The following is a 24,078-nucleotide window of genomic DNA, read 5'->3' on the forward strand; positions in this document are numbered from 1 at the left end:
GATGTTTTCACACCTGTTTGTCTGCCTGTGAGCAGGATATCCAAAAGTTGCAGACGGATTCGGATGAAACTTGGTGGACAGGTTGGATGTGCATGTCGGACGAATTGATTTGATTTCGGTGAAGATCTGGATCCTGATAGTCGGATTTCTAAAGTGATTTGTCTCCACTGAGAGATGGGGCCAAAAACGATATCTCAAAAAGTTGTGAACAGGTTATGACAAAACTTGGTGGATGAGTTGGTTCAGTGACGAGAACAAGCGGATTCGATTTTGGTTCAGGTTCAGATCCAGATCCAGCCTTTTAGTAGGATACACCTTGTAAACTGTTGAGCCTCGTGGAGGTACGCGCTCCACCGAGTGACCTTCTAGTTGGGCATTATGTGATACAAAAGGTTTGGAACTTATCCTAACATTGTGTTTTTCCTTATACTAGTATATTTTTTAAATGATCACTTGCACTATCAATTGCACACCTCAATGATAAGATGATTTGCAGGGCAAAGTGTGGACCATTGCTCTGACAAGCACATCATTGTTATATCGAAATTAAATAATTATTACAGCAATTATGATAACATTACAAAACATGTTGAATATGAATAGAAAGGAACAATCGGGTGCATACATTACAATGCAAACAGGCATTTATTTATAGTATTTTAACACTGGTATATACATGTTACAAAAAGGTTCCAAAGTAAACGAGCGGTCCAGCCTTGCTGTTGGTTAAAGGTTAACTCTGGGTCACCGGTGGGAGGTGAAGTCAAAAATTTTGCTCTCCAGCGTGAAAGCTTTGAGGGCGAGGTTTGAAGGCTCCAGGAGCTCATTTCATACCCGAGGAAATGTTGGTCCGTCATGTTATTTTAATTGCACTGTGTTACTGAACAATGGAAGAAATGGAATAATCGAACTTTCAGGTTCTTTAGCTACGACAAGGCATCTCTACTTTTGTAAAACATTTACTGCCGGTGGTCGGTTGACAGGATGCCCTAGAAGTACGCACACTCATCTGTAAGCAGTCCAGCCTTGGTTTGAATCCCGATGCATCTAGAAACTGTCATTTCGGTGTTTCACAGGTAGGGTGATTAATCAATGTGCGCGCCATCCTTCGACTCTTGGATGGACGTAAAACTGGACGTCCCGTCCGCCGGAATTAGTTGGTGGACATTTAAGATCCCATGGTGTCCTTCGCGAAGAGTAGGTGAGCGGCGAGCTATCGCTGGCACCATTAACAAGTTATAAAATCCTACCCTAACTACTGCTGGAAGGCAATGGTAAACCACCCAGTATAATTCATTGCCAAGAAACTGCTTCGGCAGCAACGACGCTCTGAAACAGAGTATGGTTCATCAGAATCAAGGAAGACAGTCATGGAGATGAATTTTGATAAAACAATTACTGGTAAAAAAAAACAAATTTCATAAATTCACGAACAAAATAATACAAATAAAGAGAATCAAGGGGAAAAATTTTTTCATGCAATAGTCCCTGTTGTAGCAGCTCACAAGGCCTATGTTTTGTATTTTTTATATTTACCTCCCCAACTGAGGGTGAATGAGGTTATATTTTCACTCCTTTCTGTCTGTTTGTTTGTTTGTGTACAGGATATCGCAAAATGTTGCCGACGGATTCGGATGAAACTTGGTGGACATGTTGGTTGTGTGGCAAGGACGAATTGATTCGATCTTGGTGAAGATCCGGATCTGATAATTTTTAAGTGATTCTTCACCATTTAGAGATCGAGCCCAAAACGATATATTTCATTAAATTTCAAAAATGTATTTGGCTCGATATGTTCTCATGGATCAGGCATTGCGTGGCAGAGGTATGCACTCTACCAAGTGCCCTTCTGGTATGTACACTGTTTTCGACTCGTGGAGGAGCTGAAACCAAAATCACGCATGCACGTGCAGACAAATATGTCAACACCAGATTTTTCTTCAGACAAACGTAGACGCTGAGCTTCAAAGGGGGAGTGGCGTTGAGGGGGGGGGGGCAGAAGTGGTGCAACATATCGGGGCACTTTTGGTACTGTACCGGCGACGCCATCTTAATGGGATCTCTTTCCTCTCCGCACTCAGCGGGTCAATGAAGGATACATTTCTTGCTCCCCACGAACGCTAACATTTGGCATACAGGCCGGAGCCTTTTTTCTAATGCCCTGTGAACTGGTATCATCCGGGATGCTGCCTCCTAATTCCAGACTCAATTCTCCCAGGTCAATCACGTTCAAAATGGCGAGTAACTACAAAATCGCCACTTCGGGCAAAACTTGCGTAAATCTTTAAATTCCTGAGTGGGTGCAAACGGCTCACTCAATGTATTCATTGGAGAACGGTTTAGCGGAACTTATCACTTTGTGTTGAGATAAAATTATTAATACAGGTATAAGCTATACATTTTACACACACACACACACACACACACAAACTGTTAATTTTGATCATATGCTGAAATCTCTGCACACCTATCCATTTGACCATTGCACAAGGTCCCCTCTCAGTATTGAACCAGGGGAATGTCCCGTGGAGATCTCTCCTTTTCAACGTCTGACAGTTGACTAACCCAAACAGTTGATGTCCTAATAGTGGGGCAACTTAGCTAAATATAGAATAACAGTTGTGCATTTTGTGAGGAAAGCACCAAATTTGGCACACTAGTAGCCTATCATATTATGAACAGATTTGGATATCGGGCCATCTCAAATTCAGCCGCTGATGGCTGTGGCAGCCATTTTCCACTGCCATCAAAATTTTGAGATGGCCCAATATCCAAATCTGTTCATAATATGATAGGCTACGAATGTGCCAAATTTGGTGCTTTCCTCACAAAATGCACAATTGTTATGCTAAGTTGCCCCACTATAACCTAACCTAACCTAACCTAACACTTAACATAACAAACAACAGTTGACATCGAACAACCTGAAAATCTGTTTTTGTTTTATAATAATATCTAGCATTTCCTTCACTTCACATAAGCAACCATAATTTTCTGCCAGAATGATGGAGGCATCACCGCTTGAGATGTGACTGACGTCTCAACAAAATGGCACAACGCATCGTTGTTTTGGAGAACTTGAACCCAAAACCGTAACTCTTGGACTGCAAGTGAGACGTTCGTCTCACCGAGCCCTCATTGGCATACCCATGTACGAAGCACATGCACGCACAGTCTCGCCTGCCTTCCAGTATTAACTATTGCCGGAAATGCTCCATGCCAGGATGAATCACTATGACTTGGCCTGTTAAGTCTGTAGATCTGAGTAGCACGCAGTTTGCTAACAGATCTTGATTACCACTCCAGTTCTTCCTGTCGTCAATGAAGACAGCATATATTTCTGATTGGAAAATAAGCAAGATGAGATTCCAGGTATAATATTGGATATGTGGCATCGGTGTCAGCATCTCGAATACATGTCTCAAAAACTTCAAAGAAAATTGGTGTTTAAATTGCTTGACTTTGACTCTGTTAGTAAAGATGGGGCCAGGTCCACCCCACCCCTGCTCTCTCCTCGCCCAATGTACTGCTCGGTCGGTATGCCAGACTCTTTCAGGTTGAAATTACCCGCTATGCCGTCAGGCAGAGAGCCCTCCGGTGTGGACGTTGATGATGAACCAAAACTGGGGCCAAGGAAGTTATGTGGGAGGGAATCTTGTCCGCACCTTCCTCTATACTTCGTAAAATAAATACAAGAAAACTTTGACAGAGAAAGAGTCCGTTTGGTCCATCATACCTGTGCCATAGCCACTCTCCATTATGTTTACTATCTCCACCACTGAAGGTGAAAGAGGTATGTTTTCACCTCTTTCTGTCTGTTTGTCTATCTGTTTGTCTGTCTGTTTGTCTGTGTACAGGATATCTCAAAAAGTTGCGGACAGATCGGGATGAAATTTTTTTGGACAGGTTTACTGTGTGACAAGGTCGAACTGATTAGATGATGGTGAAGATCCGGATTCGGATCCGACTACTCGAATTTTCAAAGTGATTCTTCACCATTGAGTCAGGGTCAGGTCAGGTATGGGAGCAGCGCGTCGCTGCGTCCACTATCTGCCGGTACTCCAGGAGCCTCCATATGGCAATCCCCCAGGCAGATGCCTGGCCCATCCACATATCCTTGAGATGCTGATTCTTCACCTTTGAGAGAAAGGGCCAAAAACGATATATCGCATGATATTTCAAAAAATGTAATGGGCCCAATATTTTCTCGTGGATCAGGCATTACAGGGTGGAAGTACACACTCTACCAAGTACCCTTCCAGTATATTTTTGCTTCACTTCTGGGGAGGGAAGCCATTCTTACCTTTAATCTCTTGTCACTTCGTGATGTTGATATCTCTATAACCAATATACTTATTCAATACAACGACATACCGAGGGATCTCAAGTCCACAACCTAAGTCTAGACTGAACAGCTGACTTTTCCTCCCCATCCAAAGGACTAGGTGCTCCGACATGCAGCACCCATACGAACACCATCAGGCAGCATTTTCGTTTTTTTTTTTTCTTTGGAATTGACTCCATACATAAAAACAAATCCATGACCAGAAAGCCCAGAGGAGAGCACTCCACCATCTCAGCTATCGCACTGTCACTCAGCCGTCGGCACTCACCCTTCCATGGAGGACTCCAATCCGAGTCCGAACCAGACTGTCCTGATGGGATTGGGCTCATTCAAGCAGACATGTCGACATTTCAATAATATGAAGAGCTCTAAGACCACCAAAGCTAAAACATAAAGAATCATGAATAATCTCTCAAAATTCAAAGCAGAACACTGTATAATCAACTCAAAACTCGTTCGTTTTGCAAACGGTTCTTAAATTTGGAGGAATATTTCAGCATAAAGACACAATAAAAAGTACAAGATATCCATCGGGTTGGCCAGTTTGGCATTTGCATCAAAACCATGGTACATAATGCTTCGAACCATGGTTCAAATTCAACGTACGATATGTAATTTGTCAATCATCTGTTCTTGTCCTTGTAACACATGCAAAGGTACACTGATGTATCCTGATATCATTTTCCCACATACGATTCATCTTCCTCTATGAGCTTCAGATCAATTTTTTAAGTGTTTTTTCAAAAGGAAAACAAAAATAATGCATGTGGTGGTGAATGAAATTATTCGCATTTCTCGTTTGTTGAGTCGTTAATTTAAATGTATACACATATGTATAAAGAAATGTATATGTGTGTATGTATGTATATATATATATATATATATATATATATATATATATATATATATATATATATATATATATATATATATATATATATATATATATATATATATATATATATATATATATATATATATATATATATATATATATGAAGCCTGGTGTTGGTGCAGTGGTTAGGGCAGCGGCTTGGGATCCAAAAGGTCCTGAGTTCAAGCCCCGTTGGACCACTGAATTAATACACCAGGGGGTTGACTCAGCCTGTCATCCTTCCGAGGTCGGCGAAATGAGTACCAGTGTACTGGGCCGGTGTATACCTTGGTTAAAATAGGTGTACCATATCCCTGTGTCGTAAGAGGCGACCAGGGTTGCGTCAGGAAGGGCATCCGGCGTAAAACATGTGCCAAACCACGATGCGGATCATACGGATGATCCGCTGTGGCGACCCCTAACGGGAGCAGCCGAAAGAAGAAGAAGAAGAAGATATATATATATATATATACACACACACACACACACACACACACACACATACATACGATCAGGGTACCTGTCACTGATGGGTTTGTCGATGTCTCACCTCAAATGAGTGTGTATTGGAAGAAATGGGAATTTAGTGTAAATATTCAGTGTGCACATTTCGCAGTAGGTGGAGCTGGTAGCCTTGGCAACCTCATTCCATTCCACCAGTGAAGATTTCCAATCCATGCTTGTTGTACCTCTGAAGTACTGCTTGGGAGTGAGGTGACATTGTGAAAGCTCAGCTGGGAAACTAATTTAGGCACGTTTTGGGCCTACCGCCTTATGGAAGATCACCAAAGTTCTTTCCATGCGAACCGACCACCTGCAGGCACCTATCCCTTTCCACTTCGCTTCTTTAGTCCCCAACATACACCCTCTCTCAATACTCCCCATAGCTTTGCTTTCGACAATTTCCTATTCAGTATTTCTCACAGCATTTCATTCTGGTTTCCCATTCGATAATCCATAGATCAATCATTTCAGTTTTACTTTTACACATCAGGTTCACTTTGGATATCAGTTTTGATTCGTCATCGCAAATTGTGATTTGACGTGAATGGTGCATGAAAAAGGTCATCAAAAACGATTCTTGGTGGAATTGTTTTAGATTTTCTAATTAAGGGATGTAGAGGGGTCTACAGTGGCTTAAGGGTCTTAAACGGTCAAAAAGGGGTTTAAAGTGTCTAAGGGTCTTAAATGGGTCTAAATGTCTGAAGGGGTCTAAGGGTGAAAGAGCAAAAGGGGTCCGAATGTTCTGAAATTGTCCAAAGGGTCTATACATCTGAAAAAAGGTCTATAAAAGCTCTATACATCTGAAAGGTGTTGAAAAGGTCAAAGGTCTATACGTCGCAAAAGGGTCTAAGTGGGTGTGAAGGGTCTAATGGGGTCTACAGGCCGTACAGGGTGTAAAAGGAGTGAAGTTGTAGTAAATTAATTGACTCTGGAGTGCAACACAGCATTAATGAGCCAAATGACCTTGTCATGACTGTTGAAAACACCTATGTAGGTACATCGTGGTTAAAAATCTGATCGAAGAAAGTTTTGTCATGAACTTACTTTGGGAGCTCAAAGCAGTAAGGTCACACTCAACAAAACATTTTGGTTTTACATATAGAGATAGACAATCTATTTTCCTGCTGCAGTCTCTTCTTCCTCCCTCTTCTCAAAGAGGTGGCATCACTTTTTTCTTCCATCCACCAGCTTACAGTGAGATTTCTCGGCAAAGCCATGGCTAATAGAAAAAAGCTCTATCAGAACCTCCTTTTTTAAGGTTCTGAAAAGCTCACCCAGAAACGACCAAAAGGTCCTTTCATATGTAATGAAAAAGGTCGTTATGTAACAGCTCTGGAAGCACCGCCAACCCCCCTGTAAGTGTAAACTCCATCACGTTTGCACATACACCCACCCATGCCCCCCTCTCCCAACATGTTAGGTATGTAATTTTTGAATGTCCCCTAAGATAAGACATCGTTAAGAGGATCGAGATATGGATAATATTGCAATAAATGAAATATATCTCACCTGTAGTTGAATATTTCGGTGATAGTGACCAGAAACCATTTGAAAATCTAAAAATTAACGGTTGCCAAGGTCACCAGCTGCACCCACTATAATATCTCCTCATTAAATGTTTACACTGAATTCTCATATATAACAAAAATACACACGACAAAAAATTCCTCATTTAAGATGGGACATCTACAATTAAATTAATTAACATCTACGATCAAAAATCAAGTTACTATGTTTACTTGGTTCGTTTAACGTCTTTCACCCCTGTCAGTTATGTCTTTAAATGAGCAGTAAAATTACCTTCAAATCGATCTATACTGTTTTAGTGGGGCAACTTAGCTAAATATAGCATAACAATTGTGCATTTTGTGAGGAAAGCACCAAATTTGGCACACTAGTAGCCTAACATATTATGAACAGACTTGGATATTGGGCCATCTCAAATTCAGCCGCTGATGGCTGTGGCAGCCATTTTCCACTGCCATCATTTTGAGATGGCCCAATATCCAAATCTCTTCATAATATGATAGGCTACTAGTGTGCCAAATTTGGTGCTTTCCTCACAAAATGCACAATCGTTATGCAAAGTTGCCCCACTATATGTTGTGTTAGTACTATGTTCAGTTTTTGAATGATGAGTACATTGGAGAGGTCACGTGACTCCTTCTTCCCTGATCCAACTGATCACCGTTACGTCTTAATTAGTTATTTTTCACATTTGATACCATAGTTGATGATCGGAGATCACCACCTCACCAAATAGATTGGTATCCGGGTTGAAATACCAAAGAAAACGGGCTTTTTATGAAGCATTGCAGAAATGGATTTTCCCTTCGCGGATATGGTGACAGGTGGCAGCTTGTGTGTTTATATTTTATGAATTGTGAAAAAAGACCGTTTTTAAAGCCCTATTTTGGTGCAATGTGGTAAATAATGTGACCCCATAAAGTTTTGTGGCGATTAACCATCGGAGCTCAGAGGAGTAGTGTCACAAACAAACAAATAAACAAACACTTTGGATATCTTCTATATATTACTAAAACTCTCATCTTGAATGTATGTATGTATGTATGTATGTTCCCGAAATACAGCCAAAACGGTACAGGACAGCACAAAAATTTTCGGCTCACCATACTCAACATTCGCCTGCGGTGTGCAGTATCAAGTTTCGTTCAAATCGGGCAAAGAAAAAAATATTTAAAAAATCAATTCCTGATTCAGTCGAGTACTCTTCGGGAGAATTTGATCAACGCAAACAACTACAGCTGTATAGTCCGCTAGAGCTATCTTTTTTCGTTTTTTTTTTTTAAATGATTTTTTTATCAACCGGTTACAACGGGAATCCAACGGGTTTACAGGTCGTCATGTATAATATATATATATATATATATATATATATATATATATATATATATATATATATATATATATATATATATATATATATATATATATATATATAAGATATACAGGGAGTGGACAAAGAATTGGAAACACCTGGGTAAATGAGGTACACCAAGCAATGGCTTCCACACGGATGTGGCCCATCTGCTCATTAAGCAAATAACATCACAGCATGCATAAAATTCTGCACAGACCTGGTTGCCTATAGTTATGGCAAGCATGGCTGCAAGAGGAGACCTCCTCCTGCCTCGCCCCCACACCCCCCCCAAGCCCACATCCACCGAGCACTGTGGTCACCCAATGGTTTCATGAACATGACACTGATGTTGTCCATCGACACTGATGTTGTCCATGTTGTCCATGGAACCCAATCGAGCATTTATGGGCTATTCTGGAATGACACCTGAGACAGCGTTTTTCACCTTCATCCAACAGGTGTGAGTTGATTGACTTTCTCATGGAAGAATGGTGCCACATCACTCCTCCAGAATGCCACGGCACATATGGGCCTTCCTGGCCTCATGTGGTCACCCAACACCATAATAAATGACTCTACACTGGTGTTTTCAGGGTTTTCTTGGTCATAAAGATATATATATATATATATATATATATATATATATATATATATATATATATATATATATATATATATATATATATATATATATATATATATCAAGGAAGGCATAAAGCACCCCTCCCTTTATATAGACCGGTTTCTCTGTAGGCAACTGTAACACAGGAACTGAAAAGACGTTTCTCAGCTTCCACTGGATGAAATCAGCTGCAAATTTCAGAAGTAAATCAATTGTACATCAAGGTAATATTTTCCAAATTTCAGCAATACATGTATATGAATATATATATATATATATATATATATATATATATATATATATATATATATATATATATATATATATATATATATGGAATAGGGGTTGGGGTAGGTTATAAGAGTTTGAAGAAAATTCCGGGTATAAAAGTTTTCTTTTGGATCAACCATTAAGATATACTGTCACTTAGCGACTCCCTGGACAAACCACAGCAGAGCTGTTGTCTGTAAGCTTTAATTTCTTTGGATTCCCTCTGAGAATCCCTCTTTGTCTACCTCATGGTCATCTGAGGAATCACTGAAAGTCTTTGCAAAAGTACTTCAAGCTTCTGTACACAACCACTGATAGGGTTTTTCATGATTTGAACCAAGGTTTTGCATGGAAGATCAGTTGAGGAGTTTCAGTCTTAAATCTCAGCAGGCTATGCGATGCACATTGCTCTCCCATGTCAGAAATCAACAACCTGAGTTGTGGTTTCTAAAGATTCCAATCCTTGCAGCGATACACCATCTTGTACTTCTTGCAAGAAGTACATTTCACATGGCTTCGTTCAAACTCCGTTTGAAACTCTTCAAACACTCGATCGTGCCAAAATGTGTGAACAGCAGGAGGTTCTTTGGAAGGTTTACAAACAGGATAGCCCACTTGCATTCTGTAGTCCCTGCCAATAGGCACAAGCAGTATGATTGATGCTATGGGATCTTTCTCCTCTTTGACATCACATGATGTCGTGCAGTGTCACTTTTATCTTCATATCTTTGAAATGCATTGAACAAGTCCTGCTTTTCACATGGTTGTTCTTCCACTGAGTAATTTCTTCTCTGCATGAATGCGTCGTTGCACGTGCGGTGCTGATGAGATGCTCCAGATAATTTCGAATTGAAATGCAACTTCAACCCTGACATATTATGTGGTGAGATAATGAAATCGCATGGCATGACAAACCAGACAAACCAACATTTACTCACCCACCACTGGTTGCCTTCTCTCGTGGATGAGGTCCCAACTTGCGGAGCACTCGCACCTTGATGAGCAGGCGACGCGTGTCCGCAGTCGCAGCTCGCCCTCTCCTCCTTGAACAGATCTGTGAGCTCGCCTTGCCTCTCGATGCCTTCTGCGCCCACAAGTCCGGGTGGAGGGACTGGGAAATCCAGCCTTTCATTCCTGGAGGAAAGCCTCGAGACCAATCAGCATCGTTGGGCCATTTGGCAGAGGGCCTTCCAGTCATCTCTCTGCCAAATGTCCCGAGCAAAAGGAAGGAAAGGGGATGGAGCAGGTGGGGAGGGGTGGTGCGGTGGTGGTCATCGTTTTTGATCACTTTTTCTATCCTCAACGCCTGAATTATTTCTCTCAATTCCTTGCTCTCACTGCGAGCCCCTTTTTTTTCTCAATCCTGTACAGAGTACACATGGCAAATTGCCCGCGCAGAATTACCAGTACCCCCTTGCCTCCACCCGTACCCCCACTCCCATTCCCCCTCCCTGCTGACGCACTCCATCGACGCCTTAATGAACGTTTATGTGCTGCACGAACTGCTCAGACACGAGCATATTGTCCTGCACTCTGCGCGAAAACCGAGTCAATTTACTGAACGTGGCGCTTTCGAAGCCTGGGATTTTGGAAGAAAAAACACGAATGAGTTACAGGCGTCTGCATTTCGCTTTTTTTCTTCTTTCACCGCTGCCAGCAGGCTGCGAACAGACAAGGAGTTATATCGAAAATCTCAAACGGCAGCTCGTATTTTAACGCACGCGTCCGCATCAGCCACAACCGGCACTTCCACGTGAACGTGTCACCTTTGTGACGCGTGCGACATGCTTTTGCAAAATGATTTCTCAACACAAATCACTTTGACGATGTTGCAAAAGGAAGGGAAGCCAGTTTCGTCAATTTTTCTGCTTACAACAAGATCTTTCAAAAATTGCTTTCGAGAAGCACCGCTTTTTATTCCAGATAGGTTTTTACATTTTTGGTTAATTGTGGCAATTTGTCACACTTGTGGCCCCAGCTGCTGCTGTTCATTCCATGTATATGTATATATCTATCTATATATCTATATATATATATATATATATATATATATATATATATATATATATATATATATATATATATATATATATATATATATATATATATATATATATATATATATATATATATATATATATATATATATAGATAGATATAGATAGATATATATTGAAAAAGTTATGTCATGGCTGTATTATGGATAACAGCAATAATCGAGAAAAATTTTCACAAAATTACATTGATTGAAAATATAACCATTTTTCATCCAGTATGCATGTAGTATGTTTGGCAAATGTCAATACAAATTTATAGCTTTTGTTGATTTTTTTAGAAACCTCAACATGACGATGCCTGTAATGACCTTGATTGACTCCAAAAATATACGATGACTTTGGGGCTGCCGGTAGCATATCCTATAATGGATGGCTCAGGATCAGTCAATATGACATCCAAAGATATCACCCCAGAACGAATGTCTCACAACGTCAATAATGTGTGTGAGCACCATTAGAACGAAAGATTGGTGCAACCGTCCTTCTCAACCCCAGAATACGCCACCATGGAGAATCCAAAGGGAGTTTTTGCCATTCCTGGTGCAAAGCAGCCTCCAACTGTGCCAGAGTGTGCACATAAGGGTCCATTTTCTTAAAACTACATCCAAGAATGTCTGAAACGTGCTTTATTGGATATAAATCCTGTTTCTGTGCTGGGCCGGGCAGGGTTGTGATGTCATCATTTCACAAAATGTGGGTAATTGCACAATAATTGTGGGGTCTGGCATTGTCATGCATGAAATTTGGGCCAGAAACTTTAAATTTGGTCTTTTGAGAAGTTGAGTGGTTGTTAAAATAGGAAACAAAAAAACGATGCAAAATGTCCCAATGGTACTTATTCCCTGTCAAGTCTACCCAATTACCTGCAGCACGAAGACAGTCCTTATAGATAACCTCCAAGGGAGATAGTCAATGTTGAGTCATCATTGAAAACCACCACCCTCTACTAGGCCTCAGCTAACTAGCATTACGTTTCCGCTGGTTCTTGGTGATTCATCTCCACCTAATCATTATTCATGATGGTTCATTTCCACCCACTCATTATTCATGATGCTCTGTGGTTCCACCAATCAGGTAATCCCATCCTTTCTTTCTCTCAACCGATCAATGTTGAGGACATTACATTGTAACTTTATAAACGAGAGTTTGGTGCTTCTTCTTCATCTACTTGTGGCTTTATCCTGATGAGTACAAGTCGAAAAGCTTTGATAATGCCTATTTTATTGAAATGCATATTTAAAGTTTGTTGTCCTCATCGAATGTTTGTTTTCCTATTGTAATAAATGTTGTTATATCCTGAAGCGTTCATGGAAATCCCTTGAAAGTGCCTTTGGTTTCACATTATAGTGATTCATTTTGTTATCACATCTTAATAAATAAATTTCCTTGTGATCTCGTACTTTTGCACCCCACTGTATGGGTGTATACATACATACTGTTACGGGCCAAGGTTCGAGGTTCGCCATGAGGGGAAGCACTTGGGTTCTTCCCTCATGCCCGGTCCGAAGGCCATCAGTTGTGGACAACTCCGTGGCTTGGTGGGTTGCTAATCAACCACGAATGCTGATTGGTACCGCCAATCCTGGCAAGGTGTCACTACTTCACATGGTAACCTTACATTTGGATGATGATATCAAGGGGGGCTCGTCTCTTAGATGCGCACTTGTCTTAATCTTACCTGATCAGATGCAGCCGAGCAGAGCTGCCAAGTATGCACCGGCTAATGTTTGGAGCCAATCGGAGGGGTATAACTTCTCAGATAACATTATGTGCAGACAATGCCAGACCAATGGAGGAAAAGACACTACTATCTGGGTAAATTTATTAAGGAAACAATTTATTTCAGCAAGGGTGAGGAAAGGTATGTGTAGTGGCACAGTAAGCAATGGATTTAATACACAGCAATATTTGTACAGCAGAGGAAAGCAAGGATTGGTGAAGTGCAGCAAAAGAAAAACAGTTATATACAAACACAAGAGACACAATGCAGAGTTATCCCGATCCTAAAACTTCCACAATTTTATCTGTGTTAACGAAACAAGTGCAGTCAGAATCATTCCTCGAGGAAATTATGAAGTAAACAGAAATAAGAGACAGTGTTGGTGACTTGTTTACCATGTGTGCTCAATGGACCAGTGCAAGCCCAGTTGCTAAGGAGGGGAAGGGGGGGGAAAACTGAGGGTGTTTATGGTGCATAGTCGGGAGGGGGGCTGCAGTGATATGCAGGTGAAGTGCGGAGAGGAAGGTGTCAAGATTTGGATCAAGGGGGATTGGAAGTAAAGCAAAGAATGTGTGAGAAGATAGTCCGACAGTGAAGTGGAAAGAGGTCTGTACGTGTAAATGCTAATGGACTAATACTGCACTTTGTCTGGCATCTGGCTTTCCCACTTGGTCTGCAATCCACTCCATGGGCTCCATTCGACACGTTCCACCCACTCCGTCAAGCTCCGTTGCTCACCACACTGTGAACCCATGAACAAGAACGCACAGCCATAGAACCAAGAGCCTGATACAGATAACTGTGAGCACCTTTATAATCCCCTCGTCAAGGCGGCACTTGGGAGTGGATCAGGTGGAGTGATTGGTGTTTTCCAGTGCCCTCATTGGTTTACGGATGATTCCCCTGGCGCTAGCTTTGCCCATGCGAGGCTCCACCAGTGGGAATGGCCTCTCTCACCCCCAAGTCTGCCATGCGATGTATCTCTGAGGTTAACATGGTGCTTGGGTATTTGATTGCGCTCTCTGGCCACGAACATGAAGAAAGGCCTGTCAAAAGCCCATGCAATGTACATATTGTCCCATAAACCCATTACACATAAGGGAAGGGCTATCTACAAAAAGTACTGTACTTATGAAACAACTGTCTCGCGCCCGCTATATGTTGTACGCCATTGCCTCGGGGGAATGCCAGTTTCGCAGAACCGCTGCAATATATTTTTGTTTGTATATATATATATATATATATATATATATATATATATATATATATATATATATATATATATATATATATATATATATATATATATATATATATATATATATAAATATATATATATATATATAAATTTTATATACATATATAATATATATATATATATATATATATATATATATATAAATATACATACATATATTGTGTACACGGGGGAACTACATGTGAGGGGCTACATGTCCCTGGTTCCTCTCCGGACTTACCTTGAATCACAGGCCATCGCACACAAATAATGTGATGTGCGGTTGGTCGCGAATCGACTGCAAACGCCAATAACTTTACCATGGGATCCAGTGTCCTTCATATGACAACCGTTTAAATAGGAACATGTGGTCGCCTTATCGGGGAATCATGCCCTCGATGCATACATGCATTACTTACTGTATCAGGTGTATCCGAGCGGAGCTGCCAAGTATGAACCGGCTACTAAGCAGATTTTGGGACATCACGTCCGGGTTATGCTATGGTGCAGACATGCTAGGCCAATGAAGGAAAAGACAAAAAATATACAAGCTGGGTACATTTATAAGATTCAAATTTATTTAACAATGCGAGGAAAGTTATGTGGCACAGTATGGGATTTATTCACAAATGTACAGCAGGGGAAAGCAAGGAATTTGTGGGTGTGGCAAAAGGAATACAATAATCACTCAAGGAGACAGTGCAGAGTTACCCTCAATAAACTTATACATTCTTAACTTATGCGATAGCAGGCACCATCACACACACACACACACACACACACACACACACACACACACACACACACACACACACACACACACACACACACACACACACACACACACACTCCCTGAGGAAAATTAGAGATATCCCAGAGAGATAAGAAGCAGTTGAGGATTAGCGACCTCTTAATACCTGGTGTGGTCAGCGGACCTGCGCAACCCAAATGCTTCGGAAGGAGGAAGGAGGGAGAAAAACTGAAGGTGTCTACGGTACGGGAGTGAGAGGTGCGAGTGTAGTGCAGCGTTTCATGCAGTGTGGTGGAAGAGGAAGATGTGAGGTGTGAGTCAGTAAGGTTCACTCTAAAAAGAATGGTCGTTTCGCTCTGAAAAGAATGGTTGGTCAGGACTTGCCTGTGCCGATTGGTGTTGTGTGTCCACAGTAGATGAAAGCAGATCGTAGAGAAAGATGCATAAGATAAACAGAGCCTATCAGAGTGGTGCAAGTATCTGTAAATGTAACTGGTGGCTGCTGGATGCAGCTGTACTGAGCGTCAATGAAATGGGAATGGTTTCAGGCCATAGTCGTAGTCACTTGCTTCGTGCTGACTCATGGCATTACTCGCTCAGTGCTGAAGCTTGCCCTCTTTGCGCCGTCTGCCAATGCCTTCCCCAGAAAGGTCTGAAGTCCACTGCAGTCTGACAAGTCTCTCCCCTGGCGATGTCTGATCTCTGCCACAACCTGACCAGTCTCGCCCCTGGCGATTTCTGCTCTCTGCCATTGAATTTGCTCCTTTCATGAGCCGTGAGCAAGAGAGGAGCTTAGAGTTGGAGTAAACAGGGATACTAGTGATTTCAAGCCTCCCCATTGGCCCACATCCATTGTCCCGCACCATAGCCATGCCCCGCCAGGCCCGGCAAAAGAAAATGGACCCGGCAACACAAAAAAAAAAGAAAGTGGACCCTTTTCGCTTACTGACCTGGCCATGCATCAGAGCTCCAAGATCAACATGGGGCCAGGGTTTTTTGGAAGCGAACGTGCATTGGCCTCCATTCAAACGTTTTTTGGGAGACATGAGGAGTGGTTGTGGTGATCGTTGTAACGTCGTGGTAAGCTGAATGAAGGTCTGAGATGAGGCGGCCGTGGAAATTTGCACGCAGTTTTGAATGGAAAATGGTGCGCAGATGTAAATGAGCCTCGCGGTGCTTTGCTTAGTTCCTTTTATCGTCTGTGCGCTTGCTTGCTTACTTGCGTGGTTTGTGTAAGAGACAAGGAAGGATAAAGGAGTGGAATAAGAATAGGGATTGAAGATTGAAGACCGAACCAATGCAACTCATCTTTCCCATTTACCCACGAGACATGGAAAGGACTAAGTAAACACATACTAATGAAATAACTGACATGGGATCGCTGTATGTTGTGTGCCATTGCCTCGGAGGAATGCAGTTTTCCAGAACCATAACAATATATATATATATATATATATATATATATATATATATATATATATATATATATATATATATATAAATATACATACATAACTAAAACTCTCATCTTGAATGTATGTATGTTCCTGAAATACAGCCAAAATGGTACATGATAGCGCAAATATTTTAGGGCCACCTTACTCACCATTCACATGCTGTGTGAAGTATCAAATTTCGTTCAAATCGGGCAACAAAAAAAATTATTTAAAAATCAATTCCTGATTCAGTCAAGTACTCTTCATGAGAATTTGATCAATGCAAACAACCTCAGTGGGATGGTTTGCTGGGGCTATCTTTTTTTTTTTCTTGAAATGATTTTTTTTCAACCGCTGTCACAACGGGAACCCAATGCGTTCACGGGTCATCTAGTATATATATATATATATATATATATATATATATATATATATATATATATATATATATATATATATATATATATATATAGATACAATTAAAAAAATATTTATTTACTTTTTAAAATATTATTATTCATTAAAATTTGCCCTAAACAAGGCTGAAGGCTACTAAATATTAAGACCTACAGAGAAAAAGAAGGGGATAAACTGGCAAAGCCTTCACTGAGTCCTGAAACAACGAAACCTCTTCACAAGAACACTGGGCAGTGCAGGAGGGGGTATCCAGGCCAGGCAGAAAAATACATTTTCCTTCCCTCATTGGGTGTTTTTCAGTTTTAGAAGACACCATCTCTGCCCTGGATGGCTGTTGGTTCCCAAAGGGAGCTTATCCACCCTTTGTCAGGTGTTGTTTTTTCGAGCTGGCAGGGTGTCACAGTCACCCTCCCCACCAGTAAAGCCAGTGAGGTGTGTCAGTTTAGTCGCTGACAACCCCACCATGCGGCAGGTAGCACTGGGTTACATGTTACCAGTGGTAGTCCCAAACGACAGACCTGACGACAGAATATATCTATGTAAATATATATATATATATATATATATATATATATATATATATATATATATATATATATATATATATATATATGTTGTTGTTGTTGTTCGTCTTTCGGCTGCTCCCGTTAGGGGTCGCCACAGCGGATCATCCGTAATGATCCGCATACTGATTTGGCACAGGTTTTACGCCAGATGCCCTTCCTGACACAACCCTTGTTCGCCTCTTACGACATAGGGATACTATGTAAATATATATATATATATATATATATATATATATATATATATATATATATATATATATATATATATATATATATATATATATATATATATATATATATACAGGGTGAGTCAAAAGTAGCGCCCGATTTCTGTTTTTTCGGCTGTCAGATTCTTTCTGGTAAATCATGTTGTTAATAATTGTCTTGCAGATTATTAATTTTCATAATTTATATATTTTTGATTTTGGTGGTCAGACGAGGCATGTTTTAAGCTTAATGGCACAATTAACAGACACAATTGTGTCTACTGGGCTGCGAATAACCCGAGTGACAGTTGAGAAGGAGGAAAATTTAACTGGAGTGACAGTTTGGGCAGCCATATCTCCATTTGGGATAATTGGACCCTTTTTCTTTGAGGGATCTGTTACTGCAGAAATTTACCTGGATATGCTGCAAACCTTCTTTTGGCCCAGGGTACAAGATCAGGACTGTTATTTCCAGCATGATGGAGCTCCACCTCATTATGGACGTCATGTTCGTCAGTGGCTTGATGAAAACTTTCCCAGAAAGTGGATTGGCCCGCACGCTCCCCAGAACTTACACCTCCAGATTTCTTTCTTTGGGGGCTCATGAAAGACCTTGTTTATCGTGAAAAGCCTCGTTCCATTCAGGAATCGAAGGCTCAAATCACTGCAAAGTTTGAGGAAATTGATATCGAACACTGCAGACGTGTGTGCCGCTTTGTGCCTGATCAGCTGCAATTGTGCATCAATCACGAGGGAGGGCACTTTGAAAATTGCATGTAAACAGCTTGGTACAGTTCCATAATATTTTTTTCTTGAATAAATGGTTAGATAAACATGTCATTCATTTATTTCTACCTTCTTGTACACTGTAACACAAATGGCAAACAAACAATCAACTGACAGAAAATCGGGCACAACTTCTGACTCACCCCGTATATACATAAATATATATATATATATATATATATATATATATATATATATATATATATATATATATATATATATGTGTGTGTAATATGTATACAGTATAATTATATATATATATTTATACGAATAATCAACAGCTGATCAAAGCAGTATGCTTATAAAAGCCCTGATTACAACTCTATTTTGAATATCAAGCTCCATGTTATGGATGTCTAAAAAATCTCAACACAGCATACTTTCCCTTCAATACAGTATCACGTCGAAATGGCAAGATTATTGATGTTTTTTATCATCTTACTTTGATTGTAACTTCCCTTTATTACGTGACGTGTGACTTTTCACCACAAAGCAAAGGTCCTTGGTCATGATTCCCTTAGTCATGATTCAAGTGCAGTGTCAATTACATTCTGAACTTCCCAAGTTAAAATCTAAATTGTTTCTCATGCATGGGTCAGGCCAACATGATTGTTGTCAATTTTTTTCAATGGAGTCCAATCCACTATGTACAGCATGGTGATTAAACAGTATTGGTCTTTCGTCATTGTTTTCACAAACTTCCCCGATTCAACAACGATGTTTGTTTCGAAAAATATCACCCACTAGTTACTCACTCGCTGCCCATCCTTGCGGCTCATAAACCTTCCTCTTACCTCAGCAATGTCTGCACTTCTGTGCTGATGCAAACCATGCACTGTTACAGAACATAGTGTTCATATACACACTTTGTATTTTCTCAACTGCAAACCAATCACCCAAAATACACAACGTGTAGATATGTGTGTATACATATATCGACCAATGCAAACGTCAAACGTTTATTTATATATTGACTGCTTTTGATGTTTGCACGTGGTCCATGCTTGGGAGCCTCATTCATATGCATTGCTGTCTCTGCTTTCGCTGATGATTTGCCAATGAGTGATGAAACCGCTCCAGTAGCTGAGAGGGTGCATAGCATTTGGATTCTCATGTGTGTACTTTGTGTGAACGTCTTTATAATTGTTGAGGAACTCTGGGAAGGGTTCGAAACAGAGTTAGCACTTACCTTGTGTAAGTTTTCTTGCGTTGCTTTATGCAGCTGCCTGGGCGAGAAGAGTGTGGGAGGGATCAATCATTCATTCATATAAATATCTTCTTCTTTCGGCTGCTCCCGTTAGGGGTCGGCATAACGGATCATCCGTATGATCCGCATAGTGATTTGGCACATGTTTTACACCGGATGTCCTTCCTGACGCAACCCTGGTCGCCTCTTACGACACAGGGATATGATACACCTATTTTAACTGGGGTATACACTGGCCCAGTATACTGGTACTCATTTCGCCGACCTCGGAAGGATGACAGGCTGAGTCAACCCACTGGTGTATTAATTCAGTGGCCCAACGGGGCTTGAACTCAGGACCTCTTGGTTCCCAAGCCGCTGACCTAACCACTGCGCCAACACCAGGCTGATATATATATATATATATATATATATATATATATATATATATATATATATATATATATATATATATATATATATATATATATATATATATATATATATATATATATATATATATATATATATATATATGTATATGTATATGTATATATATATATATATATATATATATATATATATATATATATATATGTATATGTATATGTATATATATATGTATATATATATATATATATATATATATATATATATATATATATATATATATATGTATATGTATATATATATATATATATATATATATATATATATATATATATATATATATATATATATATATATGTATATATATATATATATATATATATATATATATATATATATATATATATATATATATATATATATATATATATATATATATATGTATATATATATATATATATATATATATATATATATATATATATATATATATATATATATGTATATATGTATGTATATATATATATATATACATATATATATATATATATATATATATATATATATATATATATACATATATACATATATATATGTATATATATATATACATATACATATATATATATATATATATATATATATATATATATATATTGTTGCGGATTCGCGCCCGCCGGTGTGCGGGCGGCCACGTAACTCGAATCGCGGCACGTCGCCCACCGGACGGACAATCCCGCCGTGACCCTCTCGGACTAACGCCGGGAACTAGTCACGGGTGGGCCTTTCGGCCTCACCACAATCGTGCCAATCGGCCCCCGCATGGGATAGGGTTGTTCGCCAAATTCGACCTACCTAAGTACCCACACGGAGGGTAGACCGGGCGATCGCACCTCGCCGCAGGTCGACTTCGGACACGGGCCACTTTAAGCGACCCGTTCCGTACTATCGGGATAACCGAGCGGTGTTATCGTCAACCTCGACGGTTCCGATTAATTATCGGGCATATTTAGCCCACGACCAACCCTTTACGTGAAGTAAGATGGAGATTCAATTAGAGAAAAGACGAAGCGAAACGGGAGAAACAGTTCAACATAAAGCACATTTATTCCGCGGCAAACGGAAAGCACACATATACAATTACCACAATTATGCACCAAAAGCAAATGTAAAAGTAACACGACAATTCTGCACAAAAAGCAAATGCAACAAAAGAGACACAATGCAGATCTACTACCGACTACGCGAGCACACGGCAACACTTCACAGTTTTACTTCACAGACGGCGCCGACAACACATATACTCCAAAGCAAAAGAAAAAGGGGCCACCCTCAACGATAAGGGGGCAGACGGGCCTGGGGCCGAGACCGCGTCGAGCCTACCCATCTGGTGATGAGCCGCAAAATGGAGGCGGCGCCCCGACTCCGCAGGCCTCGCTGGCACTGCCTGGAATGGGGTGGGAACGGGGCCCCTTCTCACACTATCTCAGCGCGGGGGGAACAGGAGGGGGTTGTTGATGCTCGGGGGAAGGAGGATATCTGGCTGGCTTGGGTCCCGCGACGAGCGACGCCACTGCGACCTCGATCGCGTTCCCGGCCTCCCCTCTCTGCAGCTCCCCGACTCTGACACGAGCACAGACCTCCACAAAGCTTCTTGGCTTCTCCAGCCTCTCCGGACCCCGACAGACACTCTCTCGACTGATTTCGCCACCGCCACAACTCTCCAACTCCTCCTCTTCTCAACTCCTTCCAACTGCTCTGATTCGCTCCGCGCTCGGCGCTTTATAGTGCGACAGGAGAAATCATATGCAGATTTTTGGATCAGGAACGGCTCGGGGGCGGAGCCACGCTCCCCATTGGACAGAGGAAAAGTGGGCGTGAATCATTCTTTATCCGCGAATCTGCATATAGCGATTATACTCCGACGCGCCTGGAGGCGGGGCCAAATCGCCCCACGCTCGCTGATAGGACGGAACAGAAGTGGGTGTGAATCATTCTTGATCCGATTTCTCGGAAAGGCTGGTGTTTTTGTACCCGCTGCTTGGTGCACGCCCTGTACGAGTCCAGTATCGGTGCCCACAAGCGGCGCGGGAATGGCGGTGATGCGATGGTTGCGAGGGCGAGTTGTGACGGTAAAGGTCGTGGCTGTTGGCGTTGCTGTTGTTGTGAAGCGGCGTTGCGGTTGGTGGTTGGTGTGTGAAAGCAGTTGTGGAGAAGCTGGATGTTGTGAAGGCGGTTCTGGAGAAGGTGGCTGTGGTTGTCGAGATGCGGTTGGTGGTGGTTGTGGTGGTAGTAATGGCGGTTGGTCCAAAAAAAAGATAGTAAAAGAAAAACGGCTATCTAAAAGGGTCGCAGCCCGAATGAATGACATTTATTCCCTCTAAACAACGGGTTTGGGCTAACTACACATATACTTACAGAGATATCTCACCTACGGGACCTGAATGGTGGTTTGCGAATTTCGTCAACCACAACACTACCCCCTCCCCTTTTTACAGACTCGTCCCGAGTCATCAAATTTTCGTGTGCCATCATGTGTAGTTTTCCACAAGTACATTTTACCTACGGATCCCTGAGTGTGACATTCATGGTATTCGTGTCCCCAAAATAAATAACCTGAGGGCTGAATAACTACCTAAACAAACCCACTCACACAGACGACTGAAATAAAATTGCCGGCGCTAAGAGAGATATGCCGGGGGCGCACTCATATGTACAGTACATCTTAACCTTAACTTACAAATTTTACACTAAACCATGGCCCAGGATCAATGAACTCTGCAAAAAGAAAGCAGTTAGCAGGTAGCCAGGCTGCTCGCATGCAGTCTCTGACTCAAACAATGCAGGTGACAGGGAACGTGGCCGGCTGCTCACACGCAGTCCAAGGCCTTCCATTTTGAACTGAACGCAGTGAACCACAACGGTGCATGGGCTGCACAAACGCAGTCTCCGTGCCAGCTCAAGTGGCACACGCAATGAACACAACGAATGGATGGATGAATGGATGGACGCAAACACGGTGCACGGGCCGCCACTGCAGGCCCGTGTTGTAGCTGCCAACAGGGCAGTTCTCGCAGCTTGCAAACTGTTGCTTTCTGATCCTGGCGCACATGGCAATGAACAGGGAGGGCAAAGCAAAAATTGAACGGGGCTGGTGAACAGGGGCAGTGGGCATGGCATGGCAAAGGTGATCAGGCAAACACAGCCTGCAGAACAAGGCTGCTGCAGGCAAACACAGCCGGCAGATGAACTGGCCGGCACAGGCCTTGCAGAAAACAGCTGCAGACGATCCGGCCGGTACAGGCCTTGCAGCACAGCAGCTGCAGCCAATCCAGCCGGCACAGGCCTTGCAGCAAAACAACAGCTGCCGATGAAGCTGGCCAGCCTTCGCCGTTCAGTGGAGGTTGGTGGAGGGAGTGCGGTGGTGCTGGCCACTCGGAAGGCGGGCTCGAACCTACTCCACGGTCTCCCTCCCAACCTATCGCCTTTGCCTGTCACTGTCTATACCCACTCCCTTAGTTTGTCAAACCCCAATTTAGCCCCAACTTATTTTTTTATTTTTACTTCCCCACTATAAATCGTCCCCTAACCACCTTTATCATCCTTGTTCGGCTAACCTATCTCATCACCTAGCCTACTCCCAACCCCTACGTTCCCTTCCCGGAGGGGAACAAGGGAGAGCTAGCGTTCTGTGTCGAGGCCCAACGAAGCCTCAGAATGGCCTCCCCAGACTTCAGCGATCTAACCCAAAGTGGGTCCAGCGGCCCACAATGAGAGCGAGGGGATGGATGGTGCGGAGGGGTACACTTCCTAATCTACCCTATCCATTT

The 24,078-nt window shown here is 41.6% G+C and overlaps 1 protein-coding gene and 2 long non-coding RNA genes across 4 annotated transcripts in view; 1 reads left to right on the plus strand and 2 right to left on the minus strand.

The window, feature by feature from the left end:
• LOC147010631 (uncharacterized) overlaps positions 1–10,798 on the minus strand; it is a 69,750-nt gene extending 58,952 nt beyond the window's left edge. Inside the window, exon 1 of the mRNA XM_085858762.1 lies at positions 10,435–10,798. Coding sequence (XP_085714888.1) covers positions 10,435–10,694 — 260 coding nt within the window. The 5' untranslated portion in view covers positions 10,695–10,798. The remainder of the gene's footprint in view (positions 1–10,434) is intronic.
• Positions 1–24,078, plus strand: part of LOC147010632 (uncharacterized) — a 67,064-nt gene that overhangs the window by 2,092 nt on the left and 40,894 nt on the right. The gene's annotated exons all lie outside the window — the stretch shown is intronic.
• Positions 13,414–24,078, minus strand: part of LOC147010633 (uncharacterized) — an 83,596-nt gene continuing 72,931 nt past the window's right edge. The window contains exon 3 of the long non-coding RNA XR_015052151.1: positions 13,414–14,015. This is a non-coding gene — a long non-coding RNA (uncharacterized LOC147010633). The remainder of the gene's footprint in view (positions 14,016–24,078) is intronic.

The sequence above is a fragment of the Eptatretus burgeri genome, chromosome 16 (assembly GCF_056783735.1).
Source record: "Eptatretus burgeri isolate ZD-2024b chromosome 16, Ebu_testis_v1, whole genome shotgun sequence".
Classification (NCBI taxonomy): Eukaryota; Metazoa; Chordata; class Myxini; order Myxiniformes; family Myxinidae; genus Eptatretus; species Eptatretus burgeri.